We start from the raw sequence: 22,445 nt of genomic DNA on the forward strand, positions 1-22,445 counted from the left end.
TAAAGTACACAATAGAAAACAGTGACCAGAATTTTCCAAGGTAGTACATCACATTCATACACTCACCTTCGCATACAGGACGCACTAGTCATTTATAATTAATGAAACATACCCGGCTTAAAATGTGGTAAAGAATGAACTCCAGGCCACGTGTCCTCATTTGGCGTTCCAAGAACCTGGTAGAAAGCAGGAAACAGACTTATTATTTCCAAAGCACTCAAAAATTTCAAGTGTAAAAAAAAGTATGCTGCACATTATGAAATTCTGGACTTTCTTTTCCATTATGGTGTGCCAGGGATTTTATTGCAGTAAAAATAAACGCAACTAAAGAGCCACCCAAGATGAATCTCTGTGCTTTAACAAATGCAGCTGAATGTAGTGAGACAAGTTGAGTCTGCGATATTTTATCAAGTCCAAACTTAAGAAGCAGGCTGAGGAAACGACGTGCTGTCGTCTTCACGCAGCTGCATCCAGCCAGCCTGTGCCCTCATGATTCTTTCCTGAGCTCCTGTCCTTCACTCCAGTAACTCATGTCTCGTCATTTAGCAGTTCTGAGAATTCTGTCATTTCTTCTCCACATCCTCTGTCTGAGCAGCATAATGTTTCAAAGCAGCAAGACCAACAGTTTAGAATGCTCAAATTCTCAGATTACAGGTCAAATCTTTAATTACGGGATTCACGGTTTCCTCTTGCCAGAATGCTTCCTGGGCTTTCCCCCTTTTTCTATCCATACTTCCTCCTCTTTCCCCATCTACTTTTCTATCACGGCAATGTTTGATGCGGTGAAAGGAATTGAAGGGCAGCATTCCATCTCACACATAACTGGGCACATTCCATCTGAATTTTTAGTTCTACCTGGCTCTTATCCTCAATTACCATGGTAATCCCTGAGTGAGAACATCAGAGTTTATGGGCTAAGCTCTCTGACCCTGAAGAAGGACTCCTGGGTTCAATCCCTGCTCCTCCACTTGCTAGCCATGTAAACTTGGGCAACACATAACCTCTCTGAGCTCCAATGTCCTCATTTGTGCACTGGAGGGTCACAGCACCACCTCCCTCATCTGTGATGAGAACACTCCTGGCACACTGGAAGCACCGTGTAAGAATCAGGTACTATTCAAAGCACCCACAGAAAAACCAGGCCAGGTCAGGGAGGCTCCAGCCACTGGGGAAAATCTAGGACACCCAGTTTTCCCACAGTGACTCCCTGTCTAAGGGAGTCAGTGCCAGATGCTGTCATACAAACTACCTTAGACAAACACAGATAGTCAAACAAGCTAGAAAAGGCGAGAGAGAAAGCTGGCACAGGAGGGGGAGGAGGAAGGAGAGTTTTTTTTTTTTTTTTTTAGACAGAGTCTCATTTTATCGCCCTCGGTAGAGTACCATGGCATCACACAGCTCACAGCAACCTCCAACGCCTGGGCTTTGGCAATTCTCTTGCCTCAGCCTCCCAAGTAGCTGGGACTACAGGTGCTTGCTGCAACACCTGGCTATTCTTTTGTTGCAGTTTAGCCGGGGCTGGTTCGAACCCACCACCCTCAGTATATGGGGCTGGTGCCCTACCTGCTGAGCCACAGGCACCACCCCGGAAGGGGAGATCTTATGGGAGGAAATGAAACCTTATTCCCTTTATCTCTGAGGATTAGCAGGCACTGCCAGGCAGTAAGACAACAGAGGGCTCTGAGGATGAACGCGTTTATTCTCTAGTAGGGACGGGGCTGTGGTGTCAAGGGCAGCGTAGATATGGTGGGTGCTTACACGGCTTGCTACTCTGCTGAACCAGGGCTAAATACATGCATTCATGTTCCTCACTGAAATATTAATCTTGCGCCTCAAATGAGATAGTACAGTTCTTTTACATCATAATCGGTTGATTTTTTTCAAGCATTAATTGCTACTAACACTAATAGGGAGTTACACAAACTAGGGCACCTTTGGGTGGGGAAGGGGAGGAGGCGGGCAAGAGGGCTGAAGAGTCGTAAGACACCAAAAGAGACAAAGGCACTGTCTCCGACAAAACTGATTATGATAACAGTCTCTGCACAAGGCATTCTCCCCTTTCTTTTCAATAATTCCAATCATAATTTCAAAAGAAGGAGACAAGTCTGCAGACAGCACACGCAGCCTGTCTGGAGATGCTCCACTTTGTTCTCGTGCTAAAATTTGCATGAAGGACAAAGAAGTTCAATGGCACCAAACTTCAGCAACTAAACAGAGGAAATGTCAGCTCCAAATCACGACTTGAACACAGGCAATCCATCACATCTGAAATGGAGCCTAAGAACTCACAAGCCAAGCAGAGTCTGGCCCTACTTCTAACCCCGACCCTATTCTCTTGCTCCTAATGAAAGTGTGATTGTTACCCTAGCTGTCTGTTTCCACAACAGACCTTATCCTCACCCATATCCAGTGTTCTATCTCAAAGTGATTATTAAATATTATGGCCATTTAATAAAAATTACCAGAAAAGGGAAAATATGTAAGACTTTTGCAATCCCAGACTTTGAATTCTGCCTACAATCATGGATCATTTACATAGGAAATGCAAAGTGGTTGTAAGGTGGGCAAAGGAGAAAAGGAATGACAAAGTAATTTTGCTTCCTCTGAAAGCCATTTTGGAAAGGGGGTTTGGGTTAAATGTCTGATTAGCAATGACTGGCTATCTGTGCACTGGGAAAGAGGGTGTTTGTTTTCTCTGATGCCAGATTTTCAGCTGTATTAATTGGCTAATAAACTCCATTACCAAGACACTTTTAAATTAGAGGGGAAAAAAGTATTTTCTGAAAGCCAAAAATAATCTTTTGCAAATAAAACAGAAATAAAGAGAAAATTGCCTCTGGTGTGTGATCAGCATTCAAAATGTAGTCTCCACATCTGCGAATAAGCAGGCTTATGAATCTGAGGCCCCTGCCCATCTGATAGACTGAGAAATCGTCTATGTATTCTTGTAAGCAGCCTTACCTGGAACCTGTGCCTGCGGCTTACACATCTCCCTGCCCCTCGCCTGGCACCTGTGCCCGCGGCTTACACATCTCCCCGTCCCTTGCCTGGAACCTGTGCCCGCGGCTTACACATCTCCCTGTCCCTTGCTTGGAACCTGTGCCCGCGGCTTACACATCTCCCCGTCCCTCACCTGGAACCTGTGCCCGTGGCTTACACATCTCCCCGTCCCTTGCCTGGAACCTGTGCCCGCGGCTTACACATCTCCCCGTCCCTTGCCTGGAACCTGTGCCCGCGGCTTACACATCTCCCCGTCCCTCACCTGGAACCTGTGCCCGTGGCTTACACATCTCCCCGTCCCTCGCCTGGAACCTGTGCCCGTGGCTTACACATCTCCCCGTCCCTCACCTGGAACCTGTGCCCGTGGCTTACACATCTCCCCGTCCCTCGCCTGGAACCTGTGCCCACGGCTTACACATCTCCCCGTCCCTCACCTGGAACCTGTGCCCGTGGCTTACACATCTCCCCGTCCCTCGCCTGGAACCTGTGCCCGCGGCTTACACATCTCCCCGTCCCTCTACTGGCCCTGCTCCTCATTCAGCAAACACTCACTGGCCTCCTCACAGGAGACCCGTGAGCCTGGGGCTCTGCTTTGGGGTGCTCCTGGTCTAGTGAGGCAGATGGCAGATAAACGGGCAGTGATGAGCTGCCTTCAGCGTAACCCGCATTCTCCTGGAGGAGCGGGAGAATGAGGTGAAAGGCAGGGAGAAAGCCCACTGGGAGAAGACGCTTAGTGGGAGGGAATGCCAGCAGAGCGTCTGGTGGAAGACAGGCTTGTGTCAAAACACTTTCAGTTCTCCAAATTCACATGCTGCGCAGCCCCCACCTTCTCAAATTGTTATCACGTTTTGGGTTTTTTTTTTTTTTTGGCACTTTACATCACTTATGTCAGTCTCAGTCTCCTCTTACTCATCTGGGTTGGGGACATACACGCCATACATTCTGGTGTGGTGCACTGAACACAGAAACACGCGGCGTGGTGGCACCTCTCTTCTCCCTCCCTCGTCCCCTCCCCTGCTCCTCTTCCTCCGCCTCCACCTTCTCTTTCTCCTTCCTGGAAGCCTCCCTTCCCCTTTCTTGTCCTGGATTGATTAAGGGTTTCAGTAGGCTCCTGAAGTGTCTCTCCTGGGGCACACTGGTCATTGTGCCCAGTCGTGAGCAGGTCATTTTCACTGACCTGAGGTGGTGTTTTGCAGCTGACTAACTGATTACAAACTGAGGACAAAAGGCTCTGGGTCCGCAGCTGGGCACAGAGCTCCTAGAGATCTGAAGGCAGGAAATCAAGTGTCTACAGGGGCTGCATCTTGACCGCAGCCTCTCCTCATTGCTTCGTCCTCCCCCATGCCCAGCCTCTGATTTGGCAGCTCAACTTCCCACCCGCACCTCTATTAGTAGCTTCAGTCCGAGGGTCACCTTTTCCTGAAAGACTTTCTGGACTCTCTGGTCCAAGCTGGGTGCTGCTTCTTTGTGATGTCCAAGTGCGTTGTGCAGACTTCTACCACGGGACCTACCTACTGCCTGGTATTTGCTAGATTACTTATCTGTCTCACCTTAACTGTGGACTGCAGAGTGGAGGACATGATGTTCATCTCTGGATCCCAGGAGCTTACTATGTGCCTGGAGCCAGCTACACACCCAATAAACACTGACGCCAGATATTGAATCCAAGGAGACTATATTTTATCTCTGTTTCAGGTTTTCTCTGACTGCAGGTCACGCGATCCATTGAGGGATTGTATGTAAAAGTCATCTAGAGAATTGACATCAGCATTTTTTAAAAGTTGAAATACAAGAAAAGGTATCAGAGGGCAACACACACGGTAAATACACACATTGTCCTGTGAGCCTTTTGTTCAAGTTCTGTTGTTTGTATGTGTGTACACAGTAAGTCATGCTGTGAAATGTTTATCTTGCTGTCTGAAAGCCATTTGTGTAGGGAAAAAGAAGTTACTGGCTGAAATTAAGACTGCCAGAGATAAAGCAGGTTTGGAGTCTGAGGGTGATGAGTTTAGTTCCGGACGTATTACATGTTGGACATGCTTGTAGCTCAAAATAGGTCGGCTAGAAATGCAGATTCAGATCTTGAGAGAGGAATTTCGGATAGAGTAAAACATCTGGACCTCTCAGTATATACACAGTCATAGAAAGTAAACGCCAAAATAAACACAAGCTATACAATGGCTTCACTTCCCTATGTTAGGGAACATGGTTGCCAGAAGTGTGTTAAGGGACAAGCTCCCCTTACCAGTGAAGTCTACACTCCGATCCTGATGAACTATGAGATAATGACCTCACACTTACTCTTCTGAGTTTGCCTATGCCCTGGTTGGTGTGGCCATCACGGCAGAGAAAAAGAGGCCCTCTCCATGAGAATATCTACTTTCTAAATAACAGAAGAAAAGTGAATTCTAAGCTTTAAGAGCTTGGAGTTTATCAGAAATATTTACTTATCCTTCTAAGCTATTCCTAGTTTCGTTAATTCTCTCATTTTGTAGTCTCTGCTTTTTCATAGGCCTTGGGGCTGCTAAACATGAGTCCATGGGCTTTCCCTGAAGAAATGCCTGTAGTTTGAGTAGAACAAGGATACTAACAGCTCTTCCCAAGTCCAGGGGAAGTCTCTAACAGAAACACAGCATGGCGGAATTCGAGCCTGCCGGATGCAAATAAAACTGGCTTACACTAGTGTGTCCTAATGAAGCAATGTGGAAAGTGCTGGGTTCTTACTTCAGGGTTTTAAGTTTTATGAGCACTATTATGGTAGCGATGAGAATTTTAAACTGACTCAGCTGGGAAATAGAAGGGAACGGGGAATATGCTAATAATTTTGATGATTTTTAAACTGAAACTCTGAAAGCCCATACATACATCTCTAAAATAATGATTGCTTCATAGCTGTCCTGCTTTACGTTAGAATATTTTTTTCTGGTTCCTCAGTGAGAAGTCCTAAAAGAAACTTATATAGTCGCTCCGCAGAATTCAGCTGTGAGGTATACGCAACTCTGCACAGAGGGATGAACTTCCTAGAACAGCTGGGAGGGAAAGCAGAACTTCCTAATTCTTACCCTGATTGTGAGCTTTCCAAGTAGAAGAATTGTGACTGGGTGGGAATGCAGAAGTCAATGGAGCTTGCACTGACCCCAAACAGCACAGTGGATGTGCCACTGATGGGGCATTGATGGTGAAGAGGAAATGGTCTCACAGACAGTCGTGAGAAGGAAATCTTGGGAGGACACAGTGGTTGAAAGGATGGAGCATGCTAAGGGGTGAGGGGAAGACACAAGTAGCAGGAAATCAAGGGTGGCCAAGGTCAGAGGGAAATGACCACAGGGAGTAAATTTCAGCATGGAAATATTTGAAAATGCTGATTACATACTTGCATAAAGTATTCCTTTTCTCTCTCATTTTATAGATAAGTTCTTGAGTAGGCACAGGGCATCTTGAAAAGAAATAAGTGCTAGTAACAGTCGTCCCTAGAAAGGGGACTGAGTGGCTGGGATCAGGTGGAAGGGCCTGTGCTTTTCACTGGCCGCTCCTGTGTGGCTTTTTAATGCTGTGTCATGTACATGTCACCTATTCATTCATTAATCCAAATATGTTTTCCCATCCATGTGAAAAATGCGAATGTACTGCATACCAACAACAAGGCCAGCCCGTTCGTGGGTGCAGAAGACAAAAGATACAAAAGTCGGTGTCTGCCTTGGAGTTGCTGAGTCTGGAGAGAGACGAGCATGTCAGACAGGAAGGTGGACGGGAGGGCTGCTTGGGTGAGGGGCGTGAACAGGGCCACGGCAGCCCACGAGCAGAGGGAAGCGACAGTCTAAAGGACACGACTAGGGCTTTGTCAAGAGGAGGAGGAGGAGGAGGAGGACATGTGCAGAGGCCCAAGGGGTGTGCGGGGTGAATTAGCTCAAGGCGAGACAGTGTTGTCTTCTGGGAACTTTACACAAATTGTAGTTTTTTTTTTATACTTTGTATTTTGTGGCTCCCATTTTAGCATTTGCTTTTTACTACCATACATATGCCAAAAGTTCTGAGCGTTTTTCTCTATCCGAAATTCCTCTCTGAGATCCAGATCTGTATCTCCAGCCAGCACAAGGTGGACTGGCAAGGGAGGGAACGGCGCGGAGGTGAAGAGGAAGAGCCAGCGCCATGCGACAAGGCAGGTGCTATAAGCCAAGGGCTTTAGTTTTCAGTGCCACAGACAAAGAGTGTGAATGACAGATCATAAAACTCATGGCACCGGCTGTGGAGGAGAGGGATAGAAGCGAAGGGGTCAGTGAACAGGCCACAGAGACGAGACGGACCCCGGCCAGGGTTCTCAGCTGGTGCACAGGAGAACCACCGTGGAGCTTCTTAAGCAAGGACTGAGGGCCAGATGCCACCTTTTATGACACAGCTTGTAAATTCTACTGTCCAGAAATGGAAGTCATAGATCATAAGAGGTACCTACACATACCTGCAATAAATCAATATGATATTATAGCCATTGTATGAGGAAGACAAAAGTGTTTCATGAAAAAGTAAGCATTGCAATAGCAAAACCCCAAACAAGATGGCAGTAACGGGTAAGATGAAGCGGTTGGATGCTTGAACCTTAGTAAATTACCTTGAAGGCCAGAGTAATTCAACTGTGGTGCTGCTACTGACGAGATTTTCTGAAACTTGACTTGATTAGTTCCTATTTCTCATCATCCTTGTTATTCAATATATATTAATATGTGCCGTGTATTAAAACTGAGCAATAACGTTTTATGCTTATAACTGAAACCATATTTACATATATTTTTATTATAGTACCTACTTGTTATTGCATTTGTATAAATAGAACAGAGGTATTAAATAACTGTAGGCTGGAATAATTAAAATGAAGTGTTTCACTCATAGGAGGTCTTCACCGGGCAGGCCTGATGAACACAGTGTTGGGAGCCCAGCAGCATGGCCATTGCCCTTCAATCAGTAAAACAAGAATACTCCCAATTCCCAAAATGTCCCCAGATAGCACATCCATTGAGAATTATTGTATTAAAAGTTCTGGCCAGGTCCCAGCCTAAAACAACTAAATCTCCCCTTGGCAGTCTGGTGACTGTAGTGATATCAGCAGTAAGCTAGGTAGCACTTTTCCTAGGAAAAGTTCGTGGATTTAATAGTCAGACTTCATATCAGCTTAGTGTTCATTTTTAAGACTTTTCAAACACTAACTTCATTTATTTAATATGATCTAAAGAGAAAGCAGGTTTGGAATCCTAAGCAGGTAAGAAGACCAAGTTTAATAACATTGCATTTATTTTTACATTTACCTTCTATGTATGGCAATCTATAAAGGTTTTCTACTTTCTGTAGTGAAATGAACAAATAAATAAAATTATGTGAGATGCACTGATTGAAAGAAAATATCGTCATTAGCAGTGTGCCTGGATGCTACAGTAAAAATCTCAGAGGTGGAACAGGAGAGCCAGTTCAGAGGAACTGCAGTTCTAGAAGAAGAAGAGAAAGCAGGAATGTTATTGGGGACCACCAAGTAGAAGCACACATAGGCTTCTGCTCTTCTGGTCTGGTGTACGGGACTTGTTGGATCCACCATCAGAGATTAATAGCAAAGAGCAAATGGCTGGGAACTTCCCACCACAGCCTCTGAACCAGCTGGGAAGCCAGAGCAGGGCCAAGGGCTTTAAAGACTAGACAGATATAATCAAAGGAGACTATCAAGAAAGTGAAAAGCAACCCACAGCACAGGTGAAAACTGCAGTCATACATCTAATAAAGGATTTTATCTAGAATAAATAACAGAACTCTTACAACTCAATAATAAAAGGAAAAATAACTGTTTAAAAATGGGCAATGAATTGGGCTGCAATAAACATTCTGGTACAGATGTCTTTGTTATGTTGTGACTTTTGGTCTTCTGGGTATAAACCTAGTAAAGGAATTATAGGATCGAATGGCAGGTCTATTTTTAGGTCTCTAAGTATTCTCCAAACATCCTTCCAGAAGGAACGTATTAGTGGGCATTCCCACCAGCAGTGTAGAAGTGTGCCCTTTCCTCCACATCCATGCCAACATTTCTGGTTTGGGGATTTTGTTATGTGGGCTACTCTTACTGGGGTTAGGTGATATCTCAGAGTAGTTTTGATTTGCATTTCTGGATTGCTAAGTCATGGAAGAAGCCCAAGTGCCCATCGACCCACGAATGGACTAGCAAATTGTGGTACATGTATACCATGGAATACTATGCAGCCTTAAAGAAAGATGGAGACTTTACCTCTTTCATGTTTACATGGATGGAGCTGGAACATATTCTTCTTAGCAAAGTATCTCATGAATGGAAGAAAAAGTATCCAATGTACTCAGCCCTACTATGAAGCTAAATTATAGCTTTCACATGAAGACTATAACCCAACTATAGCACAAGTCTATGGGGAAAGGGCCAAGGAAGGGGAAGGGAGGGGGGAGGTTTTGGTGGAGGGAGGGTAATGGGTGGGGCCACATCCATGGTGCATCTTAGAATGGGTACAGGCGATTGCACTAATGTACACAGCTATGATTTAACAATAAAAAAAGAAAAAATAATAATAAAAAAATAAAAATGGGCAATGGATCTGGATACACAGTTCTTCAATGATGAAATACAAATTAAGTACATGAAAGATTGTTAGTCATAAGAGAAATGCAAATCAAAACCACAGTGAGATAACACTTAATAGCCACAAAAATGGCTAATAAATAATAAATAATGAGTGTTGCAAAAGATGTGGAGAAATTGGAACCCTTGAATATTGCTAATGTTAATGAAAAATAGTACAGCCACTTTGCGAAACACTCTGGCATTTCCTCAGAAAGTTCAACATAGAAGCTGGGCCTGGTGGCTCATGCCTGTGATCCCAGCATTCGGGGGTCAAGGTAGGGGGATTGCTTGAGCTCATAAATTCAAGACCAGCTTGAGCAAGAGCAAGGCCAAGACCCCATTTCTAATAGCTGGGCATTGTGGCAGGCACCTCTAGTCCCTTGCTTCTTGCTGAGGCAAGAGGATTGCTTGAGCCCATGAGTTTGAGGTTGCTGTGAGCTATGACAGCACAGCACTCTACCAGGTGCAACAAAGTTGAGACTCTGTCTCAAAAAAAAAAAAAAAATGAAAAAAAGAGTTAAACATAGAATTACCATATGTCCCAGTAGCACTGTTCAGGAAAGCACACAATCAATCATCAAGTGGGATGTAGCCGTGCCATAAAATGCTTTTCAGCAATAAAAAGGGACGAAGTACGGATACACGTATGTGCTACGGTGTGAATGAATAAAATGTTACGCCCAGTGGAAGATGCCAAATACAAAGACCACACTTTGTATGATCCCATTTATATGAAATGTCCAGGTTAAGCAAATCCATAGAGACAGAAAGTAGATTAGTGATGGTCTGGGGTCAGGAGGTCTCCGTAGAAGAAATGGGGAGTGACTGCTAATGGGTGCAAGATTTCTCTTACAGGTAATACAATATTCTCAAATTGATTTGGAGGATGGTTGTACAACTCCGAATACACTAAAAACCATTAAATTGTAACCTTTAAATGGGGGAATTGTATGGTAAGTGAATTATGTCTCAGTAAAGCTATTTGAAAAGAAATAAAAAGAACTACATGAAGTATCCTAAAACACTCTTGAAAATCTTCTTCAGGTTTGTTACTTTTATATATAGTTCTACCGTCTGACTGTATCAACCTGTTTCCACAACCAATGTCTTATTTTTACCTCTTGTCCATCTACTTTTCCCTCTCTTGTCACACCCATGTGACAGTAGGTACCATCATGTCCTAAGGAGGTGGCCCGGTGTCCTCCCAAGCAGTCTACTTGCCTCCTTTCCTACCCTCTTCCAAGTAATGTCTTCATCTTCCTGAGTGATCTTTTCAAAGTCAAATCTGATCAGTGCCACGCCCTGAGTAAAATGTCTCAAGGGTTCAAAGGCTTCCCACCCACCGTTTGTGGACAATCCCGATATTACACACGTGGTCCTCAAGTTGCTACCGGCTTGGACCTGCCCCTTGCTCTCCCCTTGTATGAACTACCACCTCTTGCCTTCCCTCTCACGCTTTGCTCACATTGATCTTTTGGTGCCTTGACGTTGCCATCCCCGTGTCCCCCAGAGGGCATTTATACACATGCTCCCTGGGCCTGGACATCTGTGCCCACTCCATCTAATTAGTTCCTAATTCACTTTCCAGCTCTGAGCTGAAAGCCTATGTGACTGGCTGAGCCAGGATTCAAAAGTATTTAATCAGCCAGCAACAAAAGGCTGAACCTACCACAGGGAAATTTGATAGCAATAAACATAAAGTCATATATTTAAGTTCTATTAATTAATTGTTCGAGATGGGAAGACCTGGCAGGTAGTAAGTTGCCTAAAGTCAGGTCCATGGCTTTTAGCTGAGCACAAATTCTATGGGAACAGCCACTGGAAATCAAAGGTGATTGGGTGGGTTGAGTCTAAGGTGGCCCCCAATCCTCATCTCCTGGTGCTCATACCCTTCTGGAGTGTGGCTAGGATGAGCAACTTGCTTCTAAACAACAGAACAGCATAAAGAACAAGATGTCACTTCTATGGTTATAGTTGGCCCTTGAACAACGCGGGGATTAGGGGCTCCAATCTTCCCTCCATGCTGTCGAAAATCCTCATTTGTCTTTTGAATCCCCAAAACTTTACTAATGGCATACTTTTCACTAGAAGTCTTAACAATAACATAAAAAGTCAATGTGTATTTTGAGTGTTATATGTATTATTGTATGCCATATTCTTACAATAAAGTAAGCTAGAGAAAACAAAATGCCATTAGGAAAATCACAGCAAGTGAATCATCAGACAGGTTTCCATCCCCATTGTCTTCATGTAGAGTAGACTGAGGAGGAAGAGGGAGAAGAGGGGTTCGTCTCTCTGTCTCCAGGGAGGCTGAGGTGGTGGAGGGGACTCAGGAGAGGCAGGCACACTCAGTTGTAACTTTTATTGGAATAGGATCCACGTGTGACTGGATCTGTGCAGTTCAAACCTATGTTGTTCAAGGGTCAAATGTCTAATTGTGTAAGATGTCAACTGCCATTGTGCCAGAAGACTTGCTCCCTGGCTGGCTTTGAGGGAGGGAGCAGAGTGCTGGGAAGTCCTCAAGGCAAGGAATGGGAACGGAAGGTAGTTTCAGCCAACAGCCAGCAAGAACCTGAGCTCCTCAGTCTGACAGCTTGCCAGAGACCAAATGTTGCCAAGAACCACACGAGCTCCAGTCAGCCCTCTCACAGGACTGCAGCCCCAGCTTACACCTTGATTGCGGCCTTGTGAGATCCTGAAGCAGAGGACTCAGCTAAGCCACACCAGAATCTGGACCCCCATAAAGTTGTGAGATAATAAATGTGCACTGGGTCACTCTGTTTTGGTAATACCATTATATAGTAATGAACAATGAACACAGATTTAACCACTGAATCTCACCAAGTACTAGTCAGAGCATATCCAGATTGCTATGCTAGTACCAGGTGCTACATGTGAAGAGGGACGAAAACAAGAGTGTCTTCCAGGGGAGGTACCCAGTAAGGCCAGGAGGTGGTGGACGCCATGCCCCATTAGGACGACTGGGAATGTCTACCCATGATGAGAAAGAAATGGTTTGGGCCATCACTTTGAATAGATGGAGTGCTGCATTATGAGTGGGAGGCTGACTTACGCTGCACTGAGTCAGGTGGTAACAGGGAGCAATGACAAGGGCTGCTCCGTTCCAACACGGGGGTGGACGGGGGGAAGGCAGGTGGGAGAAGGGCGTGATTAGAGGAAGAGGGGACAGAAGGGATGCAGGAAAGCACCCACTCCCCATTCTCTGTCCAGAGTAATAGCAATGCTAATCATTTCACAAGGAGCCAGCATAATCATTAATAATCTAATATTCTAATATTAGCATATTTTTCTAGCAGCAGAATAAGCAACATGTGTGAGGGAATTTATATTATAGGTGTGTGTGTGTCTATCTAGTTCTTTCTTCTCTTCTTTCATTCCCTAGGCCTTACCTAAACTTCCATTCATGGGAACCTGCGGCCTTCTGATTTCAAGATTTTTCTTTTGTAAGCACCAGAGGAAAAAAGAAAAGCTTTATCTTTCTCTGCTGTACTCCTTTTAATAAAAGGATTTATTCTGTGAAACCTGGATCCTGTCAAAAGGTCTCAAAGATCCAGAAGGCCACAGGTTCTGGATGGCGATGGCATACAGGTGGGATGTGGGATTAGGAAAACTTGTCTAAAATGCTTTGCTTCTGGGTTGTATCTTACAGAACCTGTTGTGAGGGTCTGTGGAGCAGTGAGCGCTGCCTGGAAAGGGCCAGCAGGGGGAGCTACGGGACTGGGAAAATGAAAAGCTGCCGGGCTTCAGGAAACTGCTTGAGTATTTTACCAGCGGCTCAGCTGACGGTGCTGGATTGAAGGAGCGGGTGTTCCCAAAATATTATGCAGATCTTTCAACATGGCAAAGGTTTAGATGGGAAGCAACCTACAATAGTAAAGAACAGCTCTTAGAGTTTTGTTTAAAGTGAGTTGAATTCGTCTGTAGAAGGAAAAGGTCTGGGTTAGTGGTGCGACACTGCACACAGGAATTGTCCAGAGGCCGGTAGCCTAATCATTTCTACCCTCATGTTAATCAAAAATTAAAAAAAGAAAAAAAAAAATCTAAAATGTTTTCATTCTTGGCTCATCAACTGAAGTTTGCTTTTCTATGAATTGCATGAATTATTTTCATCAATAAATAATTTTAAATGGAAAAAAAGTACTAATTTTTAAAAAGAAAAAAAAAATACACATGACTAGCACCCATCCAAAGATTTGGAATTAACTGGTTCCAGGTGTAGTTTAGATATGTGGAATTTTCTAAACTTCTCTGGTGATGCTAATGTCAGCCATGGTTGGGATCGCTGCCTGGCCAGCTCTAACGAGGTAATCTTTCAGAGGCTGCTCCATTTCAATTAGGTAGATGGTATAAAGATTTCTTGCAATCAGTGTAACCTGGCTTATTGTACCCTCAACGAATCCCCAACAATAAAAAAAAAAGGTTTTCAGCATAAATTTTGAGAACCACAAAAGATATGTAGTGAATGAATCAACAAAACAAGTTGACTATTAAAGACATTAGAGATAATGAAAAAACTAAACTTAAAATTATCCAAGAATAATGCTCTTAGCTTGCTTTGATGGGAAAATTGTGCAGTGAAAGCAGCACATTTAAAATAAAATCTTCCCCAACTAAATTTTCATTTGTTTCTCTCTCTCTTCTCTATCGTTTCTTTTCCTGTCTACCTCAGCCCTGATTCCCTCATTGATTTCACTCTCATCTCAAAGGCTTGCTCTTCTTTTCAGACTGAGTGATGTTATTGTGACAGGCTTCAGATTCAGGCCCCAACTGTGCGCTGTGGGAAGCACTGGAAATGTGCCTGCACGTTCAGCAGCCCGAGGGTAGAGACTGCAGACGCTGGAGGGTGCTGATGTTGGCAAGCTAACACAACAGAACCAGCCTGACTGCCTGAAGCAGCATCTTGAAATAGGGAAAAATGGAGCCCAGGGAGCAGAAGCAGGATCTAGACCCCTGCTGCTCAAAGTGCAGTCCACGAACTAGCCAGAGAAGTGTGGGTCCCTCTCCTGAACTGCTAAATCAGAATCTACAGTTCATCAAGAAGCCCGAGTGGTTTACAAGCACACTGAAATTCAAGAAGCCGCCCTTTAAAAGATTCATTCCCATTGCATTTTCAACTAAAAATGCACGGGCAGGAGAGAACATTATGACCACAGGTCCACCTTCATCTAGACTACCTATGTAAGATTATCTGCTAAAACAGTATTTGGGAAGGAGGGGTTTTAGAAAATCTCAAGTTCAGTGGTGTGGACACCTCATCTCAGGAGCTACCGCAGATGCTGATGACTGCAGGGAAAACTGGCTCAGCATTCTGTAAGTCAGAGCTCACCCACCAACACCAGCTCCTCTATCTCAAAGCCTAGGTATCTCTTAAGGCAAGAGATTTCCAATCATTTCTGGAAACTAGAAGGATATTAATAATAAAAATACCCAGTTCTCTAGCAATGTTCTTTACTTCACCTATAAACTTGGGGCCAATTAAAATTCTGACATATGTATGTCGAACACAATATATACACACGCCCAAATTAATCACTGGCATCTTCTTTATCTTGAGCGAAAGTTGTTCTATTATTTACTGATCTTTCTGTGCTGATTGTCAGGAGACACAAAAAAGGATAACTGATAACTATCACTCTCAAAAATGAACTGTTTTAAACATTTAATTTAAACATTCATTTGATTGCATTGAGATTAAATATTGAGCTGAGTCATAACACTATAAAACTTTGACATCCTTAAGTGTGTTGTAGAAAATTATGTTATCTTTAAAAACATGTTAATGTGAATATTAGTTTCCTGTGACTGCTGTTAACAACACAAAGTTGGTAGCTTCAAATAAGAGAAATTTATACTCCTACAGTTTTGAAGGCAGAGTCTAAAACTGGTTTTCTTGAGCTCGAATCAAGCAGAGCTCCCTTCCTTCTGGAGGCTCCAGAAGAGAAGCTATTTCCTGCCCCTTGCAGCTGCTGGTGGTTACCGGCATTCCTTGGCTTGTGACTACATCACTCCCAACTTCTGCCTCTATCTTCACACTACCTTGTCTTGTGTCCAATCTCTTCCTGCCTCTTTCTTATAAGGACACTTTCATTGGTGGATGACTCAATTAGCGATACTCAACAAAAATTTTCCAGTCTCAAGACCCTTACCTTAATCCCATCTGTAAAGACCTATTTTTCAAATAAGGTAAAACTCTATGTTTCAGGTATGAGAACCTAGTACCTTTGGGCATACATTATTTAGCCTACTACAGAGTAAAATTATCACTTGTAAGATATTATTTATAAGAGATACTCAAAAGGAATACTTTCATACATATAAAATATATGAAGTAGACAGAAAAAGCTATGGAAACAAGTCTACTTGTAGGAATAATAACTTCACATAAGCTGCTTTACTGTTTGAAGTTTTACACCTATTTCAGAAGTTGTGCACCAACCCAATGACATAGGACAGTAATGGTGCCTGCAAAGAGTGGGGCTCTGTTTGGTTCTCCTGGAAGAAAAGAACAGAATCAGGACACGACATGGATTTATGACCCCTTCTCTGATGCCTATTCTTATCTCATCACTCAGATGCATCTGCTGAAAGATTAATAATAGGATTCTTAGTTCATCTCAGTTGACTTGCAAAGAAGCTTATGGATGGGAGACCAGCAGAAAGCGACAGACTGAAGCTGCGTTGCCAGCCAAGCAACCTCACCAGCTAAGTAATGCCTTTCCTCCCAGCAGGATGGACTGGACACACTTGGTTGGGGTTCAAAGTCAAGGAGTGACATTCCCATATGGCTTTTTCCTATGAAAACCAAGATTGTGATTCATTCTTACTTGACCCTGGCAAATGTTAATGCTTACCCCCAAACCAAATAGAAGACGAATGTATTTATTATGTTTTTGTCTTTCTTTGGACCTAGTATACAGAATTTGCCTTAATTAACTTAATAAGCACCCATGAGCTCACCATCCCAGACAAGAACTAGGTCCCTGAATAGCAACCACACCTAATTCTCTGGCTCAGGGCCCGTGCACTCCCTGGCTGCTTCCACCTGAAGTGAGCTCCATCCTGAGTCATGCTCTTTATTCTCTACCTCTCCTTTTTATAACTTCATTAATCTTAATTGTTTAAAATTTTGCATATAGGATACAATGTTATAACCAAACCTTTGGGAGTTGTGATTTTTTTCAGTTAACATTACATTGATAAGATTCATCCAAACTTCTGTGACCATAATGTGAACGGAATATTATTCACCCACTCTCTTATTGATGGGTATTTGTGTTGTTTATAGGTTTCTGCCCATGACACAGGAAAGAAAATTGCATCATACAAAGAAAAAAATAATGGCAAGTTGAAAGCTCGGCAGCAATCTTACTATCCCTTTCCCATTATAAAATTCTGCTGTGAGAAACTAAAATATTGGCACCTAGATTGGAGTGGTGTTCCAACAGTTTGAGAGCTTTTTGGGTCTTATGATGTATTTCCCCAAAGAAACAATTCTCTATATGGTGGTTTGTCCGCTGGCTGATGTATAAAAGGCTGCTTAATTCATAATAAACCAAAAAGCAACTACAGAGAGAGCCACACACTCTGGTATAACAGCATGTCTTTTTTTTTTTTTTTATTGTTAAATCATAGCTGTGTACATTAGTGCAATCAAGGGGTACAATGCACTGGTTTGATATACAATCTGAAATATTCTCATCAAACTGTTCAACGTAGCCTTCATGGCATTTTCTTAGTTATTGTATGTAGGCATTTGTATTCTGCATTTAGTAAGTTTCACCTGTACCCATTCTAAGATGCACCGTAGGTATGGCCCCACCCATTACCCTCCCGCCACCCTAACCTCCCCCCTCCTTTCCCCTTCCTTGGCCCTTTTCCCATATTCTTGTGCTATAGTTGGGTTATAACCTTCATGTGAAAACTATAAATTAGCTTCACAGTAGGGCTGAGTACATTGGATACTTTTTCTTCCATTCCTGAGATACTTTGCTAAGAAGAATATGTTCCAGCTCCATCCATGTAAACATGAAAGAGGTAAAGTCTCCATCTTTCTTTAAGGCTGCATAATATTCCATGGTATACATGTACCACAATTTGCTAGTCCATTCGTGGGTTGATGGGCACTTGGGCTTCTTCCATGACTTAGCAATTATGAATTGGGCTGCAATAAACATTCTGGTACAGATGTCTTTGTTACGTTGTGATTTTTGGTCTTCTGGGTATAAACCTAGTAAAGGAATTATAGGATTGAATGGCAGGTCTATCTTTAGATCTCTATGTGTTCTCCAAACATTCTTCCAGAAGGAACGTATTAGTGTTCATTCCCACCAGCAGTGTAGAAGTGTGCCCTTTTCTCCACAATCACACCAGCATCTCTGGTTTTGGGATTTTGTTATGTGGGCTACTCTTATTGGGGTTAGGTGATATCTCAAAGTAGTTTTGATTTGCATTTCTCTGATGATTAAGGATGGTAAGCTTTTTTTCATGTGTTTGTAGATGGTGCATCTGTCTTCTTTAGAGAAGCTTCTCTTCAAGTCCCTTGCCCACCCTGAGATGGGATCACTTGTTCTTTTCTTGCTAATACATTTGAGTTCCCTGTGGATTCTGGTTATTAAACCTTTATCAGAGGTATAACCTGAAAATATTTTCTCCCATTCTGCCTTCTTTAGAGAAGTTTCTCTTCAAGTCCCTTGCCCACCCTGAGATGGGATCACTTGTTTTTTTCTTGCTAACATGTTTGAGTTCTCTGTGGATTCTGGTTATTAAACCTTTATCGGAGGTATAACCTGCAAATATTTCCTCCCATTCTGAGGGCTGTCTGCTTGCTTTACTTACTATGTTCTTGGCTGTGCAGAAGCTTTTTAGTTTGATCAGGTCCTGGTAATATATTTTTGATACTGCTTCAATTGCTTGGGGAGGCCTCCTCATAGAATATTCACCCAGGCCGATTCCTTCAAGAGTTTTTTCCCTGCACTTTCTTCAAGTATTTTTATAGTTTCATGTCTTAAGTTTAAATCTTTTATCCAGTGAAAGTCTATCTTAGTTAATGGTGAAAGGTGTGGGTCCAGTTTCAGTCTTGTACAGATCGCCAGCCAGTTCAACCAGCACCATTTATTAAATAGGGAATCTTTTCCCCACTGAATGTTTTTAATTGGCTTCTCAAAGATCAAATAACAGTAAGTAGTTGGATTCATCTCTTGGTTCTATATTCTCTTCCAGACATCTACTTCTGTTTTTGTGCCAACGATGCTATTTTGATCACTATCGATTTATAGTACAGTCTCAGGTCTGGTAGCGTGATTCTTCCTGCTTTGTTTTTATTGCTGAGTAATATTTTGGCTATTTGAGGTTTTTTCTGATTCCATATAAAACAAAGTATTATTTTTTCAAGATCTTTAAAATATGACAATGGAGCTTTAATAGGAATTGCATTAAAATTATATATTGCTTTGGGTAGTATGGACATTTTTAACAATGTTGATTATTCCCAGCCATGAGCATGGTATGTTTTTCCATCTGTTAACATCTTCAGCTATTTCTTTTCTTAAGGTTTCATAGTTCTCTTTGTATAGATCTTTCACATCTTTTGTTAGGTATACTCCCAGATATTTCATCTTCTTTGGCACTACTGTGAAAGGAATAGAGTCCTTGACTGTTTTTTTGGCTTGGTTATTGTTAGTATATATAAAGGCTACAGATTTATGGGTGTTGATTTTGTAGCCTGAGACATTGCTGTATTCCTTGATCACTTCTAAAAGTTTTGTAGTAGAATCCCTAGTGTTTTCCAGATATACGATCATATCATCTGCGAAGAGTGAAAGTTTGATCTCTTCTGACCCTATGTGGATACCCTTGATCACTTTTTCTTCCCTAATTGCAATGGCTAAAACTTCTATTACAATGTTAAAGAGCAATGGAGACAATGGGCAACCTTGCCTGGTTCCTGATCTAAGTGGAAATGATTTCAATTTAACTCCATTCAATATGATATTGGCTGTAGATGGCCTTTATTAGTTTAAGAAATGTCCCTTCTATACCAATTTTCTTAAGTGTTCTGATCATGAATGGATGCTGCATATTATCAAAAGCTTTTTCTGCGTCAATTGAGAGACTCACATGGTCTTTATTTTTTAGTTTATGTGCTGAATTACTTTCATAGATTTACATATATTGAACCAGCCTTGAGACCCTGGGATAAATTCCACTTGGTCATGGTGTATAATTGTTTTGATGTGTTGTTAGATTCTGTATGTTAGGATCTTATTGAGTATTTTTGCATCTATATTCATTAGTGATATTGGTCTAAATTTTCTTTTCTTGTTGGGTCTTTCTCTGATTTGGGGATCAAGGTGATGTTTGCTTCATAGAATGTGTTGGGTAATATTCCCTTTTTCTATATTTTGGAACAGGTTTAGTAATGTAGGTACTAGTTCTTCTAAAGGTTTGGTAGAAGTAAAGCCATCTGGTCCTGGGCTTTTCTTTTTAGGGAGATTTTGTATAGTTGATGCTATTTTAGAACTTGATATAGGCCTGTTCAACATTTCCACTTCGTTCTGGCTAAGTCTTGGTAGGTGGCGTACTTCCAGGTATTGGTCGATTTCTTTCAGATTTTCATACTTCTGAGAGTAGAGTTTCTTGTAATAGTCATTAAGGATTTTTTGAATTTCTGAGGGGTCTGTTGTTATTTCATTGTTACCATTTCTGCTTGATGAAATTAGAGATTTTACTCTTTTTTTCCTGGGTAGGTTGGCCAAAGGTTTATCTATTTTATTGATCTTTTCAAAAAAGCAACTTTTGGATTTATTGATCTCTTGTATAATTCTTTTGTTTTCAATTTCATTTAATTCTGCCCTGATTTTGGCTATTTCTTTTCTTCTGCTGGTGTTGGGGTTGGAATTTTCTTTCTTCTCCAGTTGCTTGAGATGTCCCATTAAGTTATTAACTTCCTCTCTTCCGTTTTCTTGAGGAAGGCTTGCAGTGCTACAAATTTCCCTCTTAGGACTGCCTTTGCAGTATCCCAGAGGTTCTGATAATTCGTGTCTTGATTGTTGTTTTGTTCCAAAAATTTGGTGATTTCCTTCTTAATCTCGTCTATAACCCATCTGTCCTTCAGCGTAAGGTTGTTTAGCTTCCATGTTTTTGTATGGGTATGCAGATTCCTGTTGTTATTGAGTTAAACTTTTATTCCATGATGGTCTAAGAAGATGCAAGGAATAATTTCTATTTTTTTAAATTTGCTGATGTTAGATTTGTGGCCTAGGATGTGGTGGATTTTGGAGTATTTTCCGTGGGCTGATGAGAAGAATGTGTATTCAGTTTTGTTGGGATGAAATGTTCTTTAGAACATCTATTAAGTCCAGATGTTGAATGGTTAAGTTTAAATCTAAAATTTCTTTGCTTAGCTTCTTTTTGGAGGATCTACCCAGCACTGATAAAGGGGTGTTAAAATCTCCAACTACTATGGAACTGGAGGAAATCAAGTTGCTCGTGTCTGTTAGCATTTCTCTTATAAATTTGGGTGCATTTTGGTTGGGTGCATAAATATTAATAATTGAATCTCATCATATTGAGTATTACCTTTAACAAGTATGAAGTGTCCATTCTTACCGTTCCTTATTTTGGTTGGTTTAAAGCCTTTTGCATCTGCGAATAGGATTGCAATACCTATTTTTTTCTGCTTTCCATTTGCCTGGAGCATAGATGACCATCCCTTCACCTTGAGTCTATATCTGTCTTTTAATGAAAGATGAGATTCTTGTATGCAGCAGATATCTGCCTTGAGTTTTTGTATCCAGTCAGCCAACCTGTGCCTCTTTAGAGGACCATTTCAACCATTCACATTAATTGAGAATATTGATAAGCCTTTCAAGAGTCCGGTGGACATTTTTAATACTTTTGCGACTGTGGAAGTTGGAATTTGATCAAAATTTTCTGGGTGGGTTTACTTTTGTGGTGGAGGATTATGCTGGTCTTTAGGGAGGATAGGTCTGAGAATATCCTGGACAGCTGGTTTAGTTATCGCAAATTTCTTCAACATGTGAATGTCATTAAAGTATTCAATTTCTCAGTCATAAATGAAACTCAGTTTAGCTGGGTACAGGATCCTGCGTTGAAAGTTATTTTGTTTTAGGAGATTAAAAGTCGATGACCATCCTCTTCTAGCTTGAAAGGTTTCAGCAGAGAGATTTGTAGTTATTCTAATATTCTTCCCCTTGTAGGTGATGGTTTTCTTTCGTCTGGCTGCTTTCAGAATTTTCTCCCTCATATTAACTTTAGTGAAATTGATTATGATGTGTCTGGGGGATGTCTTATTTGGGTTGAGTCATGCTGGAGTTCTGAAACTGCCTGCTATCTGAATTTCAGAATCTCTTGGCATGTCTGGAAAGTTCTCCTTTATAATCTCATGGAGAAGAGACTCTGTGCCTTGTGAAGCCACTTCATCGCTTTCGGGGATCCCTATAAGACGAATATTGGTTTTGTTTGAATTATCCCAGAGCTCTCTGAGACAGTGATCTGTTTTTGCCCTCCATTTCTCTTCCTCTTTGAGAGTTTGGGCCATTCGAAAGCTTTGTCTTCAATGTCAGAAATCCTTTCTTCTGCTTGCTCCATTCTGTTACTGAGGGATTCTACTGTGTTTCTCAGATCTTTGAGAGCTGCAACTTCTTGTCTCAATGTGTCAAAATCTTTGGTCATTTGGTCTTTGAATTCATGGAATTATAGAGATATCTTTTGGGTTAGTGCTTTGAATTCTAATTCGATCTTATTTGCTATCCAGATTCTGAATTCGATTTCTGACATCTCA

At 42.0% G+C, this 22,445-nt stretch overlaps 1 protein-coding gene across 1 annotated transcript in view; it reads right to left on the reverse strand.

The window, feature by feature from the left end:
* CDK14 (cyclin dependent kinase 14) overlaps positions 1–22,445 on the reverse strand; it is a 535,950-nt gene that overhangs the window by 146,200 nt on the left and 367,305 nt on the right. The window contains exon 9 of the mRNA XM_053553550.1: positions 113–176. Within this exon, the coding sequence (XP_053409525.1) occupies positions 113–176 (64 nt within the window). The remainder of the gene's footprint in view (positions 1–112; positions 177–22,445) is intronic.

The sequence above is a fragment of the Nycticebus coucang genome, chromosome 11 (genome assembly GCF_027406575.1).
Source record: "Nycticebus coucang isolate mNycCou1 chromosome 11, mNycCou1.pri, whole genome shotgun sequence".
Taxonomy (NCBI): Eukaryota; Metazoa; Chordata; class Mammalia; order Primates; family Lorisidae; genus Nycticebus; species Nycticebus coucang.